Genomic DNA, 26,288 nt, shown 5'->3' on the forward strand with positions numbered 1-26,288 from the left:
GAAGACCAGTCTTCACCATTCACACTCAGTTTACACAAAAGTTAGTGCATCTTAGTTCTTACCCGGGTACAACAGGTCAGTTTATTATCTAGCTTTGGGTCTTAGGGCAAGTTACTTAGCCTCTCTGTGCTTCAGTTTCCAGTGTATAAAATGGAGACAATAATAGTATATCTCAAAATTTATGCGGGTTCAGTGAGGTTATGTTTGTAAAACGTTTGGAACCATGGATGTTGGAGACAGTGACTATGAGATATTAATTAACATATTAATCAAAATTGTCAGCTCCAGTTATTTATCAAAGAAGCAGTAGACCAAACGGATGACTTTTCCAGAATTTCAGAGCCAAAGACCTTTTAGAGTACATCACTGATTTTTTTTTTTTTGAGACAGAGTCTCACACTGTTGCCCGGGCTGGAGTGCAGTGGTGCGATCTCAGCTCACTGCAACCACTGCCTCCCAGGTTCAAGCGATTCTCCTGCCTCAGTCTCCTGAGTAGCTGGGATTACAGCCGCCCACCACCACGCCTGGCTAGTTGTTTGTTTGTTTGTTTGTTTTGTATTTTTAGTAGAGACAGGGTTTCACTATGTTGGCCAGACTGGTCTTGAACTCCAGACCTCATGATCCATCTTCCTTGGCCTCCCAAAGTGCTGGGTTTACAGGCATGAGTCACCGCGCCCAGCCTCATTGATCTTTTAATGAAATAAAATATCTGAAAGAGCTTTAACCATTAATGCAAGTGTGATTTATACTTTGAAGACTGTTATTTCCAGTAATACTTGCTCCAGGAAAGCTTGCAGGAAGAAGAGTACTTAAAGTTTTAGGAGTTGAGTAATATTATATAATTACTGAACCCAGAAAACAGATGTAGTGTCTCTGTGACAGTTGGACAATTAAGATTCTGTATCAGTGTTAGATGTTTAGAATCCTACCTTATAGATGGCACGTATCATCACCTTTCTAGACTGGAATACATGTCACTCCACCCTGCGCCTGCCTTCTTAGCTATGGAATGTCCCCATATTCATTCCTAAAGGTCTACATGTAATCCTTTATTTAAAACGCAGGGTAGTCCATCTCTGTGTCAGACTCCTGAATTAACGTAACACAAAATTAATAAAACACACAGACTGACTTGAATATCATCAGAGCTCATGAGCTGACTAGCTGGTGCTTTAAAGAGGAGAGGCGATCTGTTTTGAGGTTGTGGCAGTCATTAAAAGGTGCTTGGCATATTGCAGATATTTCACATCACAGACATTCTGAATGTTCTGTCCGCAGATTAAAGCCTGTCATGAGTTTTCCTCTAGTGTTTACCACTCACACTGGTTTTGTGGCAATACTGTATTCTTAGTAGTATTCTACAGTTTGTTGTTGTTGTTGTTGTTGCTTTCAGTAAAATTAGATGAAAATATGCTTGTGTAGTTATGAGAATGTGTCAGTCAAATATTTCTTCTCTGTGTAAGGCACAAATCCTCTGCCTTATCTGCTTGTTAGGTAAGGTATCAGTATTCCTTCCCCACCCCCACCTTCCTCCCCAGGAAAAGAGCTGACAAGGGATGCAAACATTGCAGGAAACCACTGTTGTGATGGTTTGTGTTTCTGCTTAATTACCAGTTAAACAGTGATGTGCTTTTGTAGTTGTGGAGTTAAAACTTTTTCTCAAGTTTGTAGTATAGTACATTTAGTAAAACTGCTTCCAAAGGAGTTATATTGTCCTTTAGTTTGTTGACAGGAATGAGCTATGGAATTTTGTAGTTAATTTCAAATTCCAACATATAATGTTAATGAGGTACTGGTATGATTTTAAATCGGCCTGAGGCTGACATTAAGATAGTTTTCAATTGGAAAAGCCTCTTTTAGTACTGTCCCCTCCATCTTGTTGCTGTGAGACCTGACTGGGAATAACCTGCACAATGCACATAGAAGAAAGTGCTTAAGAATGACAGTGGATAGGAACACTTTTACACTGTTGGTGGGATTGTAAACTAGTTCAACCATTATGGAAAACAGTATGGCGATTCCTCAAGGATCTAGAACTAGATGTACCATATGACCCAGTCATCCCATTACTGGGTATATACCCAAAGGATTATAAATCATGCTGCTATAAAGACACATGCACACGTATGTTTATTGCGGCACTATTCACAATAGCAAAGACTTGGAATCAACCCAAATGTCCATCAGTGACAGACTGGATTAAGAAAATGTGGCACATTCCAGCCACAAAATGTGGCTGGAATACTATGCAGCCATCAAAAAGGATGAGTTTGTGTCCTTTGTAGGGACATGGATGCAGCTGGAAACCATCATTCTTAGCAAACTATCACAAGAACAGAAAACCAAACACCGCATGTTCTCACTCATAGGTGGGAACTGAACAATGAGATCACTTGGACTCGGGAAGGGGAACATCACACACCGGGGCCTATCATGGGGAGGGGGGAGGGGGGAGGGATTGCATTGGGAGTTATACCTGATGTAAATGACGAGTTGATGGGTGCTGACGAGTTGATGGGTGCAGCACACCAACATGGCACAAGTATACATATGTAACAAACCTGCACGTTATGCACATGTACCCTAGAACTTAAAGTATAATAATAATAATAAATAAAATAAAATAAAATAAAAAAAGAATGACAGTGGAGACTAGATGCAGTGGCTCATGCCTGTATCCCAGCACTCTGGGAGGCCAAGGTGGGAGGATCACTTGAAGTCAGGAGTTTAAGACCAGCCTAGCCAACATGGTGAAACCCTGTCTCTACTAAAAATACAAAAATTAGCCTGGTGTGGTGGCGGGCACCTGTAATACCAGCTACTTGGTAGGCTGAGGCAGGAGAATCACTTGAACTTGATAGGCGGAGGTTGTAGTGAGCTGAGATCGTGCCACTGCACTCCAGCCTGGGCCCCCGAGCGAGACTCCGTCTCAAAAAAAAAAAAAAAAAATGCCAATGGAAAGATGTTCTTTATGGTTAACGCTGTCTTCTTTTGCCTTTCAGTGTTTAGTCTCAGAGTTTACACAAGAGCTATAATTCTGGCAATGTCAATGTAAATTTAATGAAAGACCCCACTGGGTTATCTTGAAATAATTATGAATCTATAATTTATTAGCTGTTTGTGAAAATTGTGAATATTAAGCATTGCAGACTATAAATTATCAGTATTCTTCACTTGTGTTTATTTCAACAAAGATTGCTTTTAAGTTTTGCCAGAATATGGTGGGGCCATGTGATAACATAGGTGAAGCATTTAGGTTTTCCTCAGTTACAATTGTTATTCAAATGCAGATTGAACTTTTTAAAAAATTATTAGGCTCAGGTTTACTTATAGAGACAGGTGATACGGTATAAGAAATACATATGTATATTTGTGTATCTTTCTCAAAAGAAATAGATTATAAATTGAACAATTATTTTTATAAATTATATAATACCCATAAGAAATATAATTATATTATTATTCATGGGGAGACCAGGTGGAGGCTCAAGTTCTCATTTACTATTTTGGTGACCATAGTCAAGTAAATCATACTCAGAACTTGTTTTTTTAGTTTTCAAATGGGCAGAGGGACAGAATCTGGTTTTCACGGTTGTTAAGGATTGAATGAGGTCAGAATACTTATTCAGTTGCACAGAGCTATATAACTTTATTATAATTGTTTGGTTTTCTGATTTTTTTTTTTTTTTTTGAGACGGAGTCTCGCTCTTCGCCCAGGCTGGAGTGCAGTGGCGCGATCTCCGCTCACTGCAAGCTCCACCTCCCGGGTTCACGACATTCTCCTGCCTCAGCCTCCGGAGTAGCTGGGACTACAGGCTCCCGCCACCACGCCTGCCTGGCTAATTTTTTTGTATTTTTAGTAGAGACGGGGTTTCACCGTGTTAGCCAGGATGGGCTTGATCTCCTGACCTTGTGATCCACCCGCCTCTGCCTCCCAAAGTGCTGGGATTACAGGCGTGAGCCACCGTGCCCGGCCAGTTTTCTGATTTTAGGTTGTTACAGCTTGGTATCAAATGATAAGCTGTTACCAGACTGGCCTTTTTCTTGTTGCATTTTTGCAGTTTTCTCCACATATTCTTGCATTCTTGTGAGCTCTGTGAGGTGCGGTTACTCTGGAGAGAGAGGGAGGGCCAGTGGTCCTGTGTGGCTCCTTGGAAGTCTGCCTGTTTTGTTGCTGTGGCTAACACGTCACCCAGCCTGAGGCATGTGGTGGGCACGTGGTAAATATTGGTGGAGAGAATGAATGTATTAATGCTAATATAAATGCTGATTTTTTTCTTTTATTCTTACCTAGTTTGCAAGAGTAAAGCTATACCAAGTAAAGAAGACTTTAAGTCACTTTCTTCCGTTTTATGTATGTATTTATTTTTTTGAGACAAGCTCTCACTCTGTTGCCTAGGCTGGAAGGCAGTGGCCAGATATCTGCTCACTTCAACCTTGACCTCCTGAGCTCAAGAGATCCTCCCACCTCAGCCTCCCAAGTAGCTAGGACTGCAAGCATGCACTACCGCGCCTGACTAATTTTGTATTTTTTGTAGAGACAGGGTCTTGCTATATTGCCCAGGCTTGTCTGCAACTCCGGGACTCAAATGATCTGCTCTGCTGACCTCAACTTCCCAAACTGCTGCTGTTACAGGGGTTAGCCCCAGTACCAGGCCTTTTATTTAAATATTTGTTTATTATAAACATTGTAACTGTACACGGTAGAAAAGTACAAGGAGTACAGAGAGTTTTCTTCTTCTTTTTTTTTTTTTTTTTGATGGAGTCTTGCTCTGTTGCCCAGGCTGAAGCGCAGTGGCACGATCTTGGCTCACTGCAACCTCTGCCTCCTGGGCTCAAGCAATTCTCCTGCCTTAGTCTCCCGAGTAGCTGGGATTACGGACATGTGCCACCACGCCCAGCTAATTTTTGTATTTTTAGTAGAGACAGGGTTTCACCATGTTGGCCAGGCTGGTCTTGAATTTCTGACCTCGTGATCCGCCTGTCTCGGCCTCCCAAAGTGCTGGAATTATAGGCGTGAGCCACCGTGCCCAGCACAGAGAGTTTTCAGTTGAAAAGAAAAGTTATCTGAGCCTTTTCCATAATCTCACTCCTAAGAAGCAACCATTTGTAACTTTCTCATTAGTTTTTCTGATGGCCACCATATTTCTAAATAATTTTAGAGCACTTCTACTTTCTGATTTCTTGATTTTAGACAGTATCTATTGATTTTGCTAAAAATGATGAAGAATTTATTATAACTTTCATGGTCTTAGATTTTCCCCTTTACCCCCTCATTTTACTTAGTTATATCTCAATCTCTATTACCTTGTGTATATAAACAGCAGATTTAAATCTTAATTAATCATATGAATTAATGCTGAATAAGTATTTAAGCTAATCAAAATATTTTACTTAAAAATTTTTTAATATATTTTTCTATTTTTGTGAGTTATGGAGTCAAAGAGAATATATTGTCCAAATTGCGATATTTTTGATATATTAAGGAAATGGGTAAAGTCAGTACTTTCTTGAATTAAGGTATCTTTTTTCATGGTAAGGACATGTCTGTCAATTCCAGTTTTAGTCCGTGTTTTCATTATGCATTAGTGTTGTATTTTGAAGGCCTTTTTGAATATCTGTGAAGATAAACATTTTTCTCCTTAGAGTTATTATATGTTAATTAGTAAATACGAGGCCTTGTATTGTACTGTCCTTGCACTCCTGGAGTAAATCTCAGGATTGTAATATATTTTTAAATTTAGATTTATTTATTTATTTATTTGCGACAGGGTCTCACTTTGTCGCCCAGGCTGGTGTGCTCATTACTCACTGCAACCTCCGCCTCCCAGGCTTAAGTGATCCTTCCACCTTAGCCTCCTGAGCAGCTGGGATTACAGGCACAGGCCACCATGCCCAGCTAATTTTTGTATTTTTATTAGATATGGGGTTTCACCATGTTGGCTAGGCTGGTTTCAAACTCCTGGGCTCGAATGGATCTGCCTGGTTCATCTCCCACAGGGCTGGGATTATAGGCGTGAGCCACTGTGCCCGGCTTAGATTCTATTTTTACGTATATAATTTAGGATTATTTTATCTACAGTTCATTTGTATGTAGTCTTTATCAGCTTGAAGTATTGCTGTTGCAGGTGCCTCCCAAAAATAAATTGGATTTTTTCTTTTTTTTTTGGACTCCAGTCTTTGAAGGTTTAAGAATACACCACAGTGAAACCATTGGGGCTTTTGATGGGTATTTCTTTGCTAACTTTCTTGTTTTTGTCTCTGGAGTTTGTAATTAAATTTTCTTTCTCTACTGATGTCAATTTTGGTAAATTGTGTTTTCCTAGGAAATAATTCATTTTATCTAAGTTTTAAAAAATATATTTGCATTGTGCATAGTAGTCTTTTCTGACTTTTAAAAATGTTCTGTTTTAGTAATTTTCTTCTGTGACTTTATTTTTGTATTTGTGTTTTTTCCCTTTTTTCCTTGATTCTTTTGATTCTTTTTCCCTAAACAACGAATATTTTGATTGATTTGTTCTACTGGTTTTGTGTTTTCTGTCTTACTGACTTCTACTTTTATCTTTATTGCTTTCTTTGGCTTCTTTTGTTTTTCTCTCTGGTTCATTTTTCTAGGGAGGTGTTTTTTCACTGTTTTCATTATTTTATTTGTATGGATTCAAATATTCATGGCTATACTTTTGTTCCTAAAACTGCTTCAGTTGTATTTTATAGATCCTGTTATACAATATTTTTATCTTAGTTTGTTTCCCCTTTGTTCCAAGAGGTTTTTTTTAAGGGTTTTATTCCAGGTAGAAAGAATGGCCTTTCTTTGTATATTATTACTTAAACTTTTTTTTTTTTCATTATAATCAGAGATTTTCTTTGCCACTTAATATGTTGTTGGTGTTCATGAATGGTCCAGGTACACAAATTTTTTTTAGACACGGAGTCTTGCTGTGTTTCCCAAGATGGTCTTGAACTCGTGGCCTCAAACAATCCTCCTGCTTTGGCCTCCCAGAGAGTGCTGGGATCATGGGCATGGGCCACCTGCACCCAGCCCCCATGTACACTTTGTTTTTTTGGAGACAGAGTCATGCTGTCGCCCAGGCTGGAGTACAGTGGTGCAACTCACTGCAATCTCCGCCGCCCAGGTTCAAGCGATTCTCCTGCTTCAGCCTCCCCAGTAGCTAGGAATACAGGCATGTGCCACCCCACCTGGCTAATTTTTGTATACTTACTAGAAATGGGGTTTCACTGTGTTGGCCAGGCTGGTCTCAAACTCCTGACCTCAAATGATCCAATTGCCTTGGCCTCCCGAAGTGCTGGGATTGTAATCCCCTGTGTATACTTTAGAAAGTGGATATTTTCTTGTCAAATTTTGATAGAGATCCCTCATGTCTAGTTATTGATTATATTGTCTGTGTCTTTCATGTCTGTATTTTTTGTTCACTTGATCTGTTTTGGACTTAGAGGGGCATATTAATATCTGCTTTCTTATAAGTGTATTTCTATCTTTTTTAACTTTTGCAATTTCTGCTTTATAAAGGGGGCTACTGTGTTTTTGGTGCATAGATTTTCACAACTAATATTATTATGAATTATATTTTTAGCATTATGAAGTAAGTGAGCTTCTTGAAGGCCTTTGAGCCCAAATTTTGTCTCATTGCAGGGTAGCAATCTCTATTTTCTTATTGCTTGTATTTGCATTCCTTAGGACTGTATTATGTAAGAGGATCATACATGCCGTCTGTTACCGTGTGCCCTCTGCTGCCAGTTGTGGCTGTGTGACTGACTTCGACTGATAAAGTATGAGTGGAAGGCACTTGTGCCATGGCTTTTTCCTTCTGTAAGAAATTAAGAAGAGTATATATACTGGATAAGTGGTACATTCCACAGTAGAGAATGATGACACTTGGAGAAAGAGCCAGCAGTCACAGCCAGTCTGCAGTAACAAGTCAAGTGTCTGAGAGAAGCCTTTGGGAGACATCAGGGTTATTTGCTGTTACGACAGCACTAACAAGAGCTGCTTGATTTGTTTGGTATACTTTTGACCATCTCTTTATTTTAAGCCTTTCGGAATTGGTATTTTAGTTGTGTTTCTTGTATTGAGCACAAAGTTGGATTTTATTTTGTGAGCAGATCTGAAAATGACAAGTATATGATTGGTTCTTAACTGTCATACCACTATATGTACTGTATATTATATTTTCATTGTTATTTGTCTTCATGTCATCTCTTTTCTCTTTTTAGGAAGGTTTGTAATTTTGTTCTACTGGTTACCTTTATGCTATAAATGTTTTTAAATATCCTTAGCTCCTTTTCCTTACTTAGGTGCCTATTATTTTGTTTACTCTGGAAAACTCCTATTACCTATGTGCCTCTCAGTGAGCATTTTCTACATCTCTTGTTCTCTAATGTGCCTGTTTTTTTTTTTTTAAGCTGTTTGTACTTTATCAGACATAGAAGTGTTTCCTTATTATTTTTCTACCCTTGTCCTCACATTTTGTCTTAGATATACAATACAACATATGCAGTGACACCACCACTCATTTCAACTATGTTTCCTAGTCATCTCTTAGTTATCCCTTGGGTCCTGGCTTACACTGGGGGTGCTTCATGGATGGCCTGATTGTATAATCCTTGGCTCACACTTTTTTCCCCCTTGAGTTTCCGGTAGAGGATTGTTCCACTGTTCTTTTGCTCTGTATATTGCTGTTGAAGTCTTACCCTGATTTTCTTAGTTTTAGAAGTAACTTTGCCGTTTTATGTGGAAGCCCAGAAATGTTCTTCATTTATAAAATCTAGTCATCTTACTAGGATATGTTTCATAGTAGGCTATTCTGGGTCAGTTTTCCAAGTACATGTAGGCCTGTTCAGTATTTAGATTCATGCCTTTTGTTTCCAGAAAATTTTCTCAGATTGTGAAAGTGGGTTTTTTTCCTCCCTTCTTCAGGGACTCTAATTACATTGATATTGGCTCTTTGCCCATCCTGTATCACTTTTACTTAGATCCTTTTCTCTTCATTTTTGCTCTCTTGACTGTTTGCATAGTTTTCCTTATTGTCAGTAGAATCTGCTCTCCCCTTAGGTATGTTATAACAGAGATTTTATTTCCGAGATCATTTTGTCTTTTTATTTCTGTCCTTCTAGAATTTGAAACAAGAGTTCATCATCTTACTTTTTTTGTGTGTATTTCCATGATGAATTTTTAAATTTCTAACTTATGATGTACTTTCATATCTGTTTAATAATATTTCAGTCATATGGAATTGTTTTCCTGTGCCTTGTGATTGTTTTAGGGAACATATTTTAATTCTTGTTTCTTTTTTGTTTTGGGGTTGTTTTGGTATGACTCAATTTTATTTTAATATTTATTCCTTTTTTACAACTTTTATTTTAGATTCAGGGGGAACATGTGCAGGTTTGTTAACTGGGTAGGTATATTGTGTGATACTGAGGTTTAGGGTACAAATGATCCTGTCATGCAGATACTGAGCATAGTACCCAATAGTTTTTCAACTGTTTCTCCCCCCATGCCCCTCTAGAGTCCTCAGTGTCTACTGTTGCCATTTGTATGCCCATGGGTATCCAGTGTTTAGCTGCCACTTATAAGTTAAAACATGTGGTATTTGGTTTTCTATTCCTGCATTAATTCACTTAGGATCTTCTTTCTTATATGGTAGCTTCATATGGATGCTGTTTCTCCTTAATGTTTAGTGTAGAGAGTCACAGAGATTCTTGGACACACAATAGCATGTGTTTCTGTGACAGGAGATGAGGGGTTTGTGTGACTTCACGGGTTTCTTAGTTTAAATGCTGCCTTGTGTAGGTACAGTTAAATGCGGTTTCTTTAATGAATGGTGCTGTAGAGGGGTAGATAGAGGTTTGGCGTAACTTCTAATTTTGTGATACTCTTTTGTATCAAGAATGTATTTCCATCACTTGCCTTCTTTCCTTTCACTGCCAAGCCTCCATAGAGTTGCCCCCACCTTCTAAGTTGCCTTCTCCCAGAAACAGTATCTTCTGGAAACTGCTGCCTGTGGCAAAGCCCCTCTATTCGTTCCCAACTGCAGTGCTCTAACCTACCAGGTCTTCCACCTGGTCTGGGGTGTTTGCCTACCCTGGTAGGGCACTTCCTTGCTGAGAGTTCTTCCCTGGACAACAATTGCCAGGTTAAACTCCCCTCTCCTCCACAGATTCCCCTCTGACTGGCAGCAGAGGCAGTGTTGCTAGCTCTGGTAGTTTTGGATTTTTTATTTCCTCAATTATATTTAATGGAGGCTTGCTGAATACTGCCTCCTTTTGCTGTGGGCACGGATTATGGGTGGTTGTGTTTGCTTTTTGTTGATCTGTAAGGTTTTTGGAGGATGTGTGGATATATTTATCTGTAAGCAGCCACCATGATTTTTTGGGAATCACATGTCTCATCAATATTTTCTGAAGACTGAAATTCAGCTTAAATTTTTATAAAGACTGAAATTCAATTTAAAAACTGCTCTTGGTAAATTAGGTTGTGTAACAGTCATTTCTGAATTAATCTAGCAGTTACCATTATCTTAAGTATTTAAATATCTGTGTTTTGTTTTATTAATAGGTCCAGTCTATGCCTATTTCTTCTCTATAAAGATGACTACTCCCCATATAAAGTTGAGGCTTTAGAAAACTATTGTCAGAATAAAGTCTAACTAGCTTTCTTTGTTATACTTGTTCTCATAAGCTTTATTTTAGGAAATTGTGCTTAAACAGAAATACTTTGGTCACAGTCCTTAAATGTCTCCGATTATTTTCTCTGTTTGAGAATCTATGATTTTTGTCCTTAATTAAGCAGAAGCAAAGTGGAAAGTTCCTAGAAAATTGATTCCAAAAGTCCAAGGCCACCGAGACAGCGCTCCCCTTAGTGGTACAGTGCTAGCTGGCTTGGTGGAATTTCTCTTTCTCTCCAAGGCCAAGACAGGCCTGGCTGCTCCAGGGAACTGAAGGCTGGTAAATAAATGACAGTGTTCATTTGTAGGTAGTCTGACTCAAGCCCATGCCCTGGACCTTTCCACCATACCTTGGGCTTCTGCATTACCGATTTATAAAAGAACAGTGAAACATTTAGATGCTGCCTTTTGTTGTAAGAATTCAAATTAGCATTCTGGAGAGTATCTCCCTCCTACCTTTTTTTAAAAAATAGTTTTTAATTGACACATTGTATTGCACATATTGATGGGGTACAATTTGTTTTTTTGATATACGTCTGTGTTGTATAATGATCAAATGAAGATAGTTAGCATACTCATCACCTCATACATTTATCATTTCTTTTTGTTGAGAACGTGTGAAAATATCTCTTCCAGTTGTTTTATGTCCTCCTGGGGCCTCTGTATCTCCCCCACTGAAGAAATCTCTACTTTTGCATCACATAAAAGATTTGTACTGTTTTAAAATATATTAAGACCTGAAATAGAATAATTTTGGAAGGGTTAAGTTTATCAAGTTTTTAGAATCTGTGGAGATTCCAGAAGTGAAGCATCAGGTGGAAATAAATTGTTTATAGAGCCTATAATATCACAGAGTAGTTCTATATGGCAGAGGCACTTTTAGACAGATTTTGAATTTTCCTCTCTTCTGAATTTTTCCTACATTTGCTTATTATTTTGAGGCATACATGGGAAACCTTAAAACATTAATGTGGACAGTTTGTTCCATCCAGACACTAAGCAGTCAGCCTTGTTATTGTGGCAGGCCCTGTGCTGCTTCCTTTCCCCAGAGCATCAGTCTAGTGGCTAAGGAGATACTGCTGGTAAATAATGAGAAAAAAGCTATCCTGCTTTGTGGGGATCCCCCCCAAGCTCCCCACACTGGGCAAGTCCCTTTTCAGTCTTTTGGGATGGCTTGAAACACCCCTTCATGGCATCCTGATGTTAGAGCTGAATTTTGCCTTTGGTTCTACATGCTTATCTTCATAGTACTGTCACTGTCACTTTTTGTGGTATTTCTACTCTAATATCTTGTGATTTTTAGAGGCAGCTTTATTTCTACCTCAGGAGTTGTCAGCCTTTTTCTTTGAGGTACATCTCATGATGTGTGTGTCATTAGTTCTCACAATTCTACGATATCTCCTTCCTCCCACCCACAGTTTTAAAAAAACTATGGTTGTCATAGTTTTAGAATGCTCTGAAATAGTTATTATTCAGGATGGGGGAAATCAAGATTCTAGATTATTTGAAGATGAATTGGTTTTTATAGCTCTACTGTTCCCTGGCTTCTGGTGGGACATTTGTGGCTTTGACCATGTTTCCTCAAGGGAACATGGGGAATTGATAGGCTTTTTCTCAGACCCTTCTAGCCATGAAGCTTGATATTCTTTCCTCAACGTTGTGACCTCTTTGTGGGCAAGAAGTTTATTTCCTTAGTGTTTTCTGGCACATATAGATCTCAGTAAATGTTTCCTGAGTCAGTATGGTCAAGAAGAAGAGAGTCTGCCTTGCCTCTGGAATGCAGGGGTGGTTCAGCTGCATGAACCACCAGGCAGCCAGGTGGCAGTGGTTTTGTGCTTGCTGGGCAGTGTTTTCTTTCACGGTGGGGAAAATGTTTTCTTCTTCCAAGTCAGATTCCTGTAATACAAAACAATAGTTAATTTAGCTCAGTTTAGCTTCTTAACGTCAATTGAGTGTCATGTATTTAACTTATGTCACTGTGTAATATGGATTCTTCACAGAATATTGTTTCCAAGGATCTTCTGCCTCACTGTGAGATCTCTGGATAACAGTTGTTACTTTGAATGCAAATTCTGAATACTTGTCCATAAAATTTACAAAAAATTTTCATATAAAACAAAATAAGCATCAGGGGTAATTTCAAAAGTACATTTTTTCATGAAGTTTTAAAGTTATGGTCAGTTTATGACAAATGGATTTTTAAAGTGAGGCTACCTCTGGTGATTCTGTTTCAGGAGACAGGATCTCATGGTTTAGCAAGGTTCAAAGATCACTGAACTTTAAGTCAAGTGTCAGGTACACTACTGACCTTGGCTTAAATTTAATCCCTTGGATAAGCCATTGACCTCTATATACCATTTTCTTTTCGGTAAAATGGAGATAGTGTCTTTCATGGTTGTAATAATGAAAATGACATAACATATATGGAAGTATCTAGCATAAAACCTAGAATAATGTAGGAACTCTGTTAATTCTAGCTGTATCTGTCTCTGAAAATAAGTGGATAAAATACATTTTAATTAAGCTAGTTTTATTTAGAAACCTTTAATAAGAATGATTGAACTATAATTACAGTTCAAGATTCCCAGTACTCTTTAGAAAAACAAGAACCAGGAAAGTAGCAAGACTTTACGCCAAGGGAGGTATAGCTAAGGTTGAGAACGTTTTCATGTCAGGAATTTTCCATTTAGGAAACTTATTAGCTATTTTTCTTTTCTTTTTTTTTTATTGTGTAGATTTGAAGCGGAGGGAAAGGGACGTGAAGGTGTGAGAGAAAGCTGTAGCTTACTCTGACACTTCATGTTTGGTATGGCTTGTTGCTATTCCATCTTTCACTGTGTAACATAGTCCCCAAAGGTTTTTGTTTGTTTTTTGATTTTTTTTTGGTGTGTGTTAGGGAAGAGGCTTTATTGAAATTTAATACACATACCATACAATTCACTGATTTAAAATGTACAATTCAGAGGTTTTTAGCATATTCACAGGGCTATGCAACCACCGCAGTTTTAGAACATCTTCATCACCCCAGAAAGAAACCCTGTACCATTTAGCTGTCATTTTCTCTCACCTCCCTGTTTTTCCCCAACACTCCCACCTCTAGATGTCTTTGTCTGCTTTGCCCTGCTGTAACACAATAACCTTGGCCTGGGTAATTTATAAAGAACAGAAATGTATTTCTCACAATTTTGGAGGCTGGAAAGTCTAAGATCAAGGCACCAGCGTCTGGTATCTGGTGAGGGCCTTCTTATTTTGTCTTCAAACGGTAGAAGAGAGAACCAGAGAAAATGGAACCTCCCTTTCACAAGCTCTTTTATTAGTGGCCTTAATAAATTCATGAGAGCAGAGCGCTCATGACCTGAACACCTCCCAGTAGGCCCTACCTCCCAACACTGTTGCATTGGGGATTAAATTTTAACTTAGTTTTGGAGGGGACAAAAACATTCACAACATAGCACTACCAACCACTGACCTGTTTTCTGTCTCTAAAAATTTGCCTACTGTAGACCTGTCATATAAATGGAATCATTGTGACTGCTCAACCATGGTGTAGTACGTATTGATACGTCATTTCTTTTTATTGCCCATTAATATTCCATTGTGTGTGTATACCACATTTTATTTATCTGTTAATCAGTTGATGGACTTTTGAGTTGTTTCCACTCTTTAGCTTTTTTTTGTTTCGAGACGGAGTCGCTCTGTCACCCAGGCTGGAGTACAGTGACACTATCTCTGCCTTCCAGGTTCAAGTGATTCTCCTGCCTCAGCCTCCCGTGTAGCTGGGACTGCAGGTGCCCGCCACCATGCCCAGCTAATTTTTGTATTTTTGCTAGAGATGGAGGTTTCACCAAGTTGGCCGGCCTGGTCTCGAACTCCTGCGCTGAAGTGATCCGCCCACCTCGGCCTCCCAAAGCACTGGGATTACAGGCATGAGCCACTGCGCCTGGCCACTTTTTAGCTATTATGATTAATGCTGCTGTGAACACTTGCATACAAGTTTTTGTGTGGATATGTGTCCGTCCTTCCTTCCATTCTCTCTTCTCTTTTCTCTCTTCTCTTCTCTTCTCTTTTCTTTTCTTCCTTTCTCTCTTTTCTTTTCTTCTTGACAAAGTCTCGCTCTGTTGCCTAGACCTGTGGGCTGGAGTGCAGTGGTGCGATCTTGGATTACTGCAACCTCAGTCCCTCAAGTAGCTGGGACTATAGGCATGCGCCACCATGCTGGCTAATTGTTTTCGTATTTTTAGTGTAGATGGGGTTTCGCCATGTTGTCCAGGCTGGTCTCGAACTCCTGACCTCAGGTAATCCTCCCGCCTCGGCCTCCCAAAGTGCTGGGATTATAGGCGTGAGGCTCCTTGCCCTGACGGGAAGTATTCTGATTTCTGTTGGGTGTGTACCTAGGAATGGAATTGCTCGGTTATATGGTAACTTTAGGTGTAACCTTTTGGGCAACTGCCAACCCATTTTCCAAAGTGGCTGCACCCTTTTATATTCCTCCCAGTTGTATATAAGATTTCTCCATGTCTTCCCTGACTCTTGTTATTTTCTGTCTTTTGACAGACAGTAGCCCATCCTAGTCATTCTAGCAGGAGCCACGTGGTATCACATATGTGGTTTTGATTTGCATTTATTCTAGATAACATGTTCCTTATGAGACATAACAATGTAATATTCGCAAAGGTTTTTATGCCTTCCATACATGGATCTAGATATGATAACCATTCTGATTGAGTACCTACTCTGGGTGAAGCTCTGCAGTGGCAGCTGTATATGGATTATTTCTTTTGATCCTCATAATAACTCCTAGGTATACATAATATTATCTTCAATTTACACATGTCAAAACTGAGGTGTGAAGGAGTTAAAGAACTAGTCCAGGGTCAAACTGTTGGTAGTTAATGCCTAAGGTCTGAGTCACACTTGAGCCTTGCTGTATGCCCAGCCTCTGCTCTGCACTAGGACTTGTGTTGACACGGAGCTGCAAGCTCCTCTGCTGGAGCTTGGAGTTTATTGGAGTTCCTGGCACGTGTGTGTGCACTCTTTCATGTATATGTGTTCATACCAGGCCCAGCATCCAGTGTCAGCCTCGACCTGTCCTGTCTCTGAGTCCTTATGTCCACACCCCACTGAGTTCCTTGTTATGTGTACTGTACAGAGTCTACTGCGTCTCAGTTTTCCGCTGGTTATTTTATGATTGTATATAGACAAGATAAACGTCTTTCATGGAGGGACTTTAGCATAGTAAGAGCAAAGTTAACTCTTGGAGGATTACGGAGGATAATTTTGGCTTTTATGTGAAAAGAAATTTCCAAGTAGCTTAGAGCTGTCCCTCAGTGGAGTCAGCTGCTCGGTGAAGAACTTTGCAGAACTGTATATGTTCAAGCAACAGTGGAGGTACCCTTCTCTCAGGGTGTTGTAAAATGCATTTCTCAGGGTGTTGCAAAATGCATTTCTATACTGGGCTGGACCCTGAGGCCTCCTCCAGGTTAGAGAAGGACTTGCCCTTACCAGAGTTGACATCATACAGCTGTAGAATGTAGAAAGCCACTTTCTCATCTGATGTGGCTTCTGAATAAACATAATGCTGAACTCTTGGGAGATAACAGGGAAAAGATGTCTTTATCCTTCAAAATTTAATCTCCTTTGAAAAACCTACTTTTAACTACTCAGACTGATATAAAACTTCCAACTTTTATAGATGGGAAGGACTCTGATTAAAGATGTAATCAGAGTAACATCTTTAGTCTGTAACCCCTCTGGTTCTGGGGTCAGCCAGATCTGTGTTTGAGTCTTTTTTTTTTTCTTTTTTTTTTTTTTGTTGTTGTTGTTTTGAGACATAGTTTTGCTCTTGTTGCCCAGGCTGGAGTGCAGTGGTGCCATCTCAGCTCACTACAACCTCTGCCTCCCAGGTTCAAGCGGTTCTCCTGCCTCAGCCTCCTGAATAGCTGGGACTACAGGCGCCTGCCACCATGCCCAGCTACTTTTTGTATTTTTAGTAGAGGTGGGGTTTCACCATGTTGGCCAGGCTGGTTTTGAACCCCTGACCTCAGGTGATCCGCTCGCCTTGGCCTCCCAAAGTTCTGGGATTACAGGCATGAGCCATCATGCCTTGCCCTGTGTATGAGTCTTAATTCTGAGCTATCCTTTCCATGTCACCTCGGGCTAGTAACTTTACCACTTAACACCCCAGTTTCTCATTTGGAAAACAGATAGTAAGAGTATCTCCTTTAAACAGAGGTTAAGATTCTGTAATGCTTGTCTGGCACATAGCAAGTACATACTAAATGTTTATCATTTGAGGGAGGGAGAATTAGAGATGTGGATGGTTGTTAAAATGTAACCTATTTTTTAACTTTTTCTCAGAGGAAACACAAGAATAGAAGAGGCTTGTGAAATGTATACCAGAGCTGCAAATATGTTCAAGATGGCTAAAAATTGGAGTGGTATGTACAAAGAATTTTTTTGTTTTTTAGGCAAATGGTTTAAAATCACTTTGAAGGAAGAAATGACTGTTTTCCCTTAATGAGCAAGACTATTGACCCCAGAGACAGGTGTCAGTGCTGAATAACTGGCCTGGCTGCTGCTGACATGGAGACTGAAGGGGTGTGCTCTAAGTGAATGAAGCTGGAAAGCGTGGCTTAAGTTCAAGCACAGGGACAGTGTCTGTCTTAGTTTCCATACTTCTTAATACAGTAGGCATGTGGTAACTTGGTAACTAAAAATAGTTAAAATTACTTGGAATTAGAGTAATCTTTGTTTCTTACTAATATGCTTAAATAAATACAGTGCTATAAGGAATGAAAGTTGGAATAAAAGTCATTAAAACTAGTGGGATAAAGAGAAATGCCTGGTTTTCTTTACCTGAACATTGGTTGAGAATGACCATTCTCTGCTACACAATAACTGATTGTGATTCCACTGAGAACTATGACAGTGTGGTTTGGGGAGAGGGGGATGAATTTACCTTAACCTCAAGAGACTCATGGTTATTTTTTAAAGTAATGCTTTCTACCCAGTGAGACCGGGCATAACAAAATTCACAGGATTATTGTTTTCATTGGTCTGAGATGAGATGGCTCTTTCAGAGAAATTCATCCCTCTCTCTTCAGCGAAAGAGATCTTTCATGCCTTAGTGATGGGATATTTCTATAGTGAAAATGGAGACTACCGTTGACCAGAGCAGGGGACGTGGGTGTTGAGCTCTGGCTCACAGCTGCTGTGGGATTGGAAGTGGGACTCTTGCCCTCTACAAGCTGTTTCAAGGCAGATACTTTAAAATCATTTCAAAGGAGAAAAATGCTTTTGAACTAGTTGAATCTAAAAGGTAAGATCTTTATAAGAAGTTTAGTTTTAGCTAAGGCTTTAGATATGCTATTTTTCAAAACACACTTATGCCTGAATTGTCTTGTGTTTTTAAAATGGAGGAAAAAACAGTTTGTTTCACATTTCATCTTTTGTTTTGTTCAGGTCTTGTAAGTAAAAAGTGATCTTACCTGAAGAGACTACTTATTTATTTATTTATTTATTTATTTAAGACAAAGTCTCACTCTGTAGCCTAAGCTAGAGTGCAGTGGTACAATCTTGACTCACTGCAATCTCTGTCTCCGGGGCTCAAGTGATTCTTGTGCCTAAGCCTCCCGCGTAGCTGGGACTACAGGCACGTGCCACCACACCCAGGTAATTTTTTGTATTTTAGTAGAGACGGGGTTTCACCATGTTGCCCAGGGTGGTCTCGAACTCATGAGCTCAGGCCATCCATGCAAATAATTATTTGCATATAATAATTTGCATATAATAATTTAAGCGATTCTCCTGCCTCAGCCTCTGGAGTAGCTGGGATTACAGGCATGCGCCACCACGCCCAGCTAATTTTGTATTTTTAGTAGAGATGGGGTTTCTCCGTGTTGGCCAGACTGGTCTTGAACTCCTGACTTCGTGATCCACCCTAAGTGCTGGGATTACAGGCATGAGCCACTGTGCCCGGCCCGACACTTCCAAGTTTAGATAGACCGAGCTAGCATTTGCTATTAATGATTGGAATGAATAGTCAGAGTGAAAAAGTAAGCCAGCAACTCGTTTTGGAATGTGGGAATGTGAAAATGTAAAATTAAAGCACTTACTATTGTCTGGAGAAATGGAGGTAGCCTAGAAGAGCCTGGGTGTTGTGGTATTACTGAGCAAGAAAAGGATGGACCATGACTGATTCTGGGACAGGAGACATAGATAAGTTACTAAAAATGAAATGCCAGCAGGAGAGCAAGGGTGTATGTTGTAAAAAAAATGATGGCATTTCAACATGCCAGACCGCAGGTCTAGATTTGCATATAATAATGAAAGTAGCCACTGTGTGTAATGTGAGTCAGGCCCTTCTAAGCCCTTTACTTGTGAAGTCCAAGCTATTACTACCTTCTTCTGAGGCAGAGCCCATCAAAGCTCCCACTTAGCCAGATATGTTACTGAGCTGCCACTTCATGGTTAAGTGCTGCCCCAAGTACCTCAGGTGCCTGGCCACTGCCCTGGTAGTGGCCTTTGCCCCTCCTGGATACCCACCAGCCTCTCATGATTCACCAGGGGCCAGCAGGGCTTCTTCAGTTCCAGCTCTAGCCCTGAGGCTGGCATCTACTCTGATTCTTCAGTGCCTTGCTTTCTTCCTGCTGCTATAACAAAATACCTTAGGGTAATTTATAAAGAAAACGAATGTGTTATTCAGAGTTCTGGAGGCTGGATAGTTTAAGATCAGGGTGCCAGCAGATCCCGTGTTTGGTGAGGAATGTTCTCAGCTTCCACGATGGTACCTTCTTGCTGTGTCCCCATGTGGTGGAAGGAGCATGGCAGCTCTCTTCAACCTCTTTTATAAGGGCACTCGTCCCATTTATGAGGGTGGCGCTCTCATGACTTCGTCACTCCCCCAAAGGCCCCACCTTGTAACACTGTAAAATTGGATATCAGGCTCCAGTAATACAAATTTTGGGGGGATACTACCATTCAGATCATAGCACTACCCATGTCATGCTGGTGGCTACATATTTTTCAAAGATGCCTGGGTACTCTTTTAATCAGAAACTGAGATACAGAGCAAGAATTGAACCTGGGCAGGTGGGCTCCAGAGTTTGTACTGTCCCTTTGCCCTCAGGTTCAGAAACCCACATGAGAATTGTGCATTTCCTCTGGGGAGAGGGAGTTGGAACAAGAGATGCAACTGAAGCTTTAGCAGAATTGGATGTTTATGGCCAGGTATAATCACCTGTAATCCCAGCACTTTGGGAGGCCGAGGCTGGAGGATTGCTTGAGCCCAGAAGTTCAAGACCAGCGTGGGCAACATAGTGAGAACCTGTCTCTACAAATTTTTTTTTTTTTTTTTTTTTTGAGACAGAGTCTTGCTCTGTCATCCAGGCTGGAGTGAAGTGACACAATCTCGGCTCACTGCAACTTCCGCCTCCCGGATTCAAGCAGTTGTCCTGCCTCAGCCTCCAACATAGCTGGGATTACAGGCACCTGCCACCGTGCCCAGCTAAGTTTTTTGTATTTTTAGTAGAGATGGGCTTTTGCCACATGACATCAGGTGATCCACCTGCCTCAGCCTCCCAAAGTGCTGGGATTACAGGCTTGAGCCACCAAACCCGGCCAAAAATTTATTTTAAAAAATTAAAAATAAAAAAAGCCAGGTGTGGTGGCACACGCTTGTGTCCCCAGCTACTCGGGAGGCTGAGGTAGGAGGATCTCTTGATCCTGGGAGGTAGAGGTTGCAGTGAGCTGTGATCACGCCACTGCATTGCAGCCTGGGTGACAGATTGAGACCCTGTCTCGAACAAAAGAAAAGAATTGTACTTTTTTTCCTCACAAAAAAATTTATAGCAAATGTTTAATATCGGCAGTGAGGACTGCTTTATGATAATTTTTTTAGAAATCTAAAGGCTTTGTGATATTCTTAACCATGCTTTTCGTGGTAGATCAGATTCTTTCCTTTCCATTTCTACTGTACTGACTTCCCCAATGTGACTCATTTTTCGGAGACACTCTGCCGTGTTGCTTCTCTGAACTCAGGAGGTTTCCCTTGTTGATGTTTAAACCCTCTCAGAAGTGGCCTGATGCAGCTTCAGCCTTGATTTCCACTGCCCTCCTCCAGTCATGGCAGGCTTGTCACTGGCCTCCACTTCCAGCCCTTTCTTACCTGCAAGCATTTCTTCAGTGTTCATGTGACTCCTCTGCTAGCGATTCCTTCCCTCTTTCTTTTCCAGCACTCCAGAATCCATGGTCCCTGATCCAAAACCTTTTCTGAAAAAGATTAGGTCGTGTACCTTGTATGTTGTGCATGTCCCAGTTGGAGACCTGGGCAGTACCCCACAACCAGATCCATCAGTGATTCTGCAGGGAAATGTGTAAATTTTCACACTAAATGGGGTAAAATAGATTAAACCTCATATAAATTTCAGTCAGATTTTGCTATAAACTAAAGAAAAAAATTTGGATTTTTAGACTTTTATGGATTTCAAAATTATAGGCCTGATTTTCACTCTTTAGGAAACTTACTTTATCCACGAAGCCCTTCATTAGCAGTTTCTTCCACTCTGACAGCTAAGTCTAGAAGACACTAAGAAAAGTGAGCAAATATCTTTGAGTTTAGTGTTTTACCTTTCTTTAATCATTTGTGGCTTGAAGCCCTTAGCTAGTGTTTATTATGTGTTAGTGGAATTGAATTCAGTAGCCCAAGACTTGGCTTTTGGTATTGAATGGTCAGATCAGGGAATGGTGGCTTAGTGCCCAGGGACACTTGGAAAGTCTGCTGGGGCTGAGGTGGAGAAGCTTTCATTGCTGTTTGACTTGATTCTGGTTATTTTTATATTTGCCCGAGGTGCACTGGACCACATGGATTTTTGCTTCTGACTAGAATGCTTCTTTTCAGTGGAATATAATAGGGAGGTCCACTACTTAGAGCATGGGTTGCTCTGGGGGGGACTTATTCCTCTGTTTAATTGTAGTGTCTTCTTCAGCTGCAGGAAACGCATTTTGTCAGGCAGCCAAGCTCCACATGCAGCTTCAGAGCAAACATGACTCCGCTACCAGCTTTGTGGATGCTGGAAATGCTTACAAAAAGGCAGATCCCCAAGGTAAGGCAGCCAGGCGCGTAGCATGCATATCTTTGTGTGTAACTAACCAGTCAGTACTTCCCTCAACGTTAAGGTCAGTGTTGGTGTCCTTTCGAGTCCTGGTAAAAAGGAATTTTTGTATTTTGGAATAATAGATAAATTTTGATAACCTTAGGGATTTTTATTTTTTAATCATTTGGGGGCTTTTATGAGGAGAAAATATGTTAAATTTATACTGGCTGTTTAGTTTATAGCATCATTTAATTAAACTCCATTTATACTGCATTTTAGAGAATTTTTTGGAAATAACTTTGATTTTATGTAAGACTTCTTATATCTTAATTTTGTGAAAATGTATATTGTTCATAAAAGGAAACTCTTATGTTCCCTTACTCCTAAATACCTAAGGAGTTTTCAGATCCAGTTAATGGGAAATTGTAATATTCAATCGTTAAAAAGTCTTATTCATACAGTATCCATTTGGTTTTTAAAAAGTGTTTTTCAAAGTATTTGTTTTGAGGAAAGAATGCAATTGGATATTTAATGTGATAAAATTTTGCAAAGGTTATTTCTTTTTAGTTAGAAGAGTGTAATTAAAAGTATTTCTTCCCTTCCACCCGTGTGCATGGCAGAAATTTTGTGTTTTTCCTTTTTCTTTTAGCAGTCCATTTTCTTTAACACCAAATCCCAAATTTTGAGAATAAATATGTCATAAAGAAATAGGGTATCTTCACGACCTTTTGTATAAGGATTAATCACAGTTTATTTCCCAAAGTGAAAAACTCATAGGTTAAATGAGCTGTTAGAGTAGTAAAATTGTAATGCATCAGTACTTTAGAATATGGTGCAGGCATTAAAATCCCTGGTTTCAGAGAATCTTCAGTGACCTGGTAAATGTTTACATGGCAATTAAAGAAGCACATGAGATTGAATGTTGTATAATCTCATTTTTAGAAAAAAATTTGTGCGTATAGAAATGTGTTTAATAAACAAAGGAAAAGTACATCTGAATACTAACAGCGGATTTGAGTGGGATTATAGATAGATAATTTTTCTCTTTATATTCTGTATTTCTAAAGGTATAACAGGGATCCACATTTTTTATGTAGTTTAGAGGGAAATTGTTTCAATTTTTGTTTTTCTGCTTACCTCTCTAATTTTGTAGTCAGGCCGTTCTACTTTGCTGCCTCTTTAAACCAAAAGTAATAAACTTGGAGCTTATTATATGCCAGCATTATAAACACCATCATTTTATGATAGGGAAAATTTTTTGGCTTACTTTTTAAGAAAATTAGTATAATTTATTAGCATTATTATTTATTAGATTTGTTGCTTCATTTTGTTAGTATGCTACAATTTAGCATCTTTGAACATTATACAGAATGTTGACTTTGCTTAAGGGTTGTTTGAATAGGCATTTCAAAGTGCTTTTGCTTTTGGCTGCATGGAGAGTAGAATCTATTGAGGTGATCGTTCTTGTGATGTGGTGCCATATTCCAAAATTAATATATATGCATGGTATTAATGAGGAATATGTTTGCATTCATATTTTAGCAGATATAATTTATCAGTGTTGGTGACAACCTCCATGGTTTTATTTTTTTAATAATACAGTCTTTTGCCTGGATGGAGTCCTCACGTTAAGGTTAAGAGTAACTAAGACAATGTTACTCCAGCTACAGTTCCCTAAATTATACTGTAGCTGCTGGGAACAAAGCCATGCTGATGAATCTGGACTTGTGCATGATTTTTGTTTGCTTCTCACTAACTAACCTGCCCACCCTCCACTCCAAAATTATACCTCATTAACGTTCTAATAACAGCCAAGAAGACAGCCTCACCTGAACCCTCTTTGACTGAATGGATTTTTTCATTGTTTTTCTTAAATGCCTACGCTTCAGAGGCTATCAACTGCTTAAATGCAGCCATCGACATTTACACAGACATGGTAAGACATTGCATTGCTTGAGTGGCTGTGGGGTGGAGTCTTGAGATGGCTTGGAGTGCTCTCTCTCTTTTTTATGTTCCCAAACTGGCATTCAGATAGGAAAATGGATGTGTGACTGTTTCTTATTTTTTCCCCTAGGGAAGGTTTACAATTGCAGCCAAGCACCACATTACTATTGCAGAGATCTATGAGACTGAACTTGTAGACATTGAGAAGGTAAGCAGTGGGCACACTTCCTCAGATGTGAAGCAGGCAGATAAGCTGACTCAAAGAACTCTCTTGTCCTCAGTTTGAGAGTGATCATAGGTTGAGAGTGATCATAGATGGCCTTGCCTGGAGACTTTTAGGGTCTAGCTGGCTGAAGTAGTGGGCTTTTTTCCTGGAGTTGGCATCTAAGACATGAGAGCTGGTTAAGATTTACAGAAATCACCTGTTTTTTCCACTCTCTCTGATTCACGTCAGAACATTAGCATTGCCAAAAGAACCTTCGGCTGTATTGCTTAGTACTCTAAGGCCCAGTGAAGAAAGCGTAAGAGGTGACCTCTCTACATTCAGTCAGCATCACAGCTTTAAGTATCTGTATGCCAGTGACTCACAAATCTGACTGCAGCTCAGACCTCTCTCCAAATGCTAGATTCCTGTATCCACCTGCCTGCTGACCTCTCCACTTTGTCCAGCAGTCATCTCTAACCTGTCTGGGACTGGATTCCCATCTCAGACGCCCTGTCCCCAACCCAGTGTTCCCCTCTAAACTACAGGCTTCCTTGCCTTTTCTCTTTCACTACAACCTGTGAGCAGTTTTTGTGAGCAGGGTCCTTCCTGCTCCCAAGTCTCAGCACAACTCACTACCTTGTCTCCCAGCTCGCACTTGATCACTGCAGGATCCTTCAAACCGGTCTCCTTGCTTCTGCTCCCCCTGCCTTGCCAACCCCACATCCCCTTGCCACAGAGTAGCCAGAGTGAACCTTCTAGGCATTGCATCATATTCTGTTTCTCCACTGCTCACAGCCTTTCATTAGCCCCCTTTCACTAAGAGGAACAGCTGGAGCTGTGCGGAGCCTTCATGGCTCCACTGAATTGCTTCCTCCCAGCCCCACACTCCCCATGTACCTGTGTGGCCTGGCCTCTCCTCTTTTCTTTTACTCCCCTCCTCTTGCATACCCTGCACAGCCACCCTGGCCTCCTTGCTGTTCCACACACGTGCCATATGAGCACTCCTGCCTCAGGACCTTTGTACCCGAGATGTCCTCTGTCTGCAAAGCTCTTCCCCAGATGTCCACGTGGCTGACTCCTCACATCTTTCAAGTCCACATGGCTAACTTCTCCATGCCCTTCCATTTTTGCTCATTTATTACCTTTTCCATGAGGCCTATTATGACCCCCTAGTTAATTTAGCCCCCCAGGAAGGCATAGCAGATCCCCACACACCTCACTTAACTTCTTGTATTGCTGAGCAGATATCACCTTACAACATGCCCTCTCATATGCGTGCTCATCATTCTCATATTGGTTGTCTCCCTTCCTCTGCCAGAATAGGCACACATGTCAGCAGAGAGCTTTGTCTCTGCTTTACTGATGTGTCCCAAGAGCTCTGGGACCTAAATATTTGCTAAATATTTGCTAAATAAACAAATGCTACCCCTACCTCCACCATACCAAATGGAGTCTTCTTGGTCTGGGGAAAGATCTGCTAGGCAGTACTAAAATTGGACTGGCATTGTTAACATTCACTCTTTTGACTGTGTGACCTCCACCTGTTATTCAGCACAAAATTTGATCATATTTGTTACAATTTATTATTTGACGTCTTTTTTTTTTTTTCTTTTCATAATTGCCATACTTTTCTGAGGATACTCCCTGATCTTGATCAAGTCAGGGCCACCCTGTGCATTGACATGTGCATGTGAACCTTCTCTCTGGAAGGTTATCTGTGGATCCTGGAGGAAGGTGATGGAGCTGGACCTGAACCTCCTTTGTTCCCTGGTGTGGAATTGATGATGGAATGGGAGGGAGATGGGTCTGGTGTGGCTGGGGTATTTATTTGGTCAGGGTGTCTGCGATGGCCACAGTATCTTTATTTAGGTTTGAGTGAGTCTTGTGGGGATGAGCACTGTGCACAGAGCATCTTTGCCAGCAGAGGCTCCTGTTCCAGCTTCCTCTTTCACAGTGGTGAGAAGGGCACTCTGGGGCAGGAGCCTGTAGTGCTGTGTCATTTCTGCTGCCCAGGCATGGTCTCCAACACATGGGTCTCCATAAACTTGAGAGCAGATAAAATGAAATGTGACATACTCTTTTTTCCTCTTGAAAAAAAAAAAAAAAAAAAGGCCAGGTACAGTGTGATGCCTGTAATCCTACCACTTTGGGAGGCCAAGGCAGGAGGATCTCTTGAGCCTAGGAGTTCAAGACCAGCCTCGGCAACATGAGAAATCCTCGTTTTTACAGAAAATCCAAAAAAAAAACTAGCCAGGAATGGGGGTGCGTGCCTATAGTCCCAACTACTTGGGAGGCTGAGGTTGGAGGATCTCTTAAGCCCAGGAGGCGGAGGTTGCAATGAGCCAAGATGGCACTGCTACA

General features: G+C 40.4%; 1 protein-coding gene across 6 annotated transcripts in view; it reads left to right on the plus strand.

The window, feature by feature from the left end:
* NAPB (NSF attachment protein beta) overlaps positions 1 to 26,288 on the plus strand; it is a 50,628-nt gene that overhangs the window by 2,143 nt on the left and 22,197 nt on the right. For 2 of the 6 annotated variants that reach the window (XM_015457631.3, XM_015457633.3), the window contains exons 2-5: positions 17,043 to 17,122; positions 21,671 to 21,787; positions 23,590 to 23,714; positions 23,853 to 23,930. In XM_015457631.3, coding sequence (XP_015313117.1) covers positions 17,043 to 17,122; positions 21,671 to 21,787; positions 23,590 to 23,714; positions 23,853 to 23,930 — 400 coding nt within the window. The remainder of the gene's footprint in view (positions 1 to 17,042; positions 17,123 to 21,670; positions 21,788 to 23,589; positions 23,715 to 23,852; positions 23,931 to 26,288) is intronic. The other 4 variants (XM_045362394.2, XM_065522695.1, XM_074004631.1 and 1 more) reach the window with 2 other exon arrangements.

Source organism: Macaca fascicularis, chromosome 10, assembly GCF_037993035.2.
Source record: "Macaca fascicularis isolate 582-1 chromosome 10, T2T-MFA8v1.1".
NCBI classification, from domain to species: Eukaryota; Metazoa; Chordata; class Mammalia; order Primates; family Cercopithecidae; genus Macaca; species Macaca fascicularis.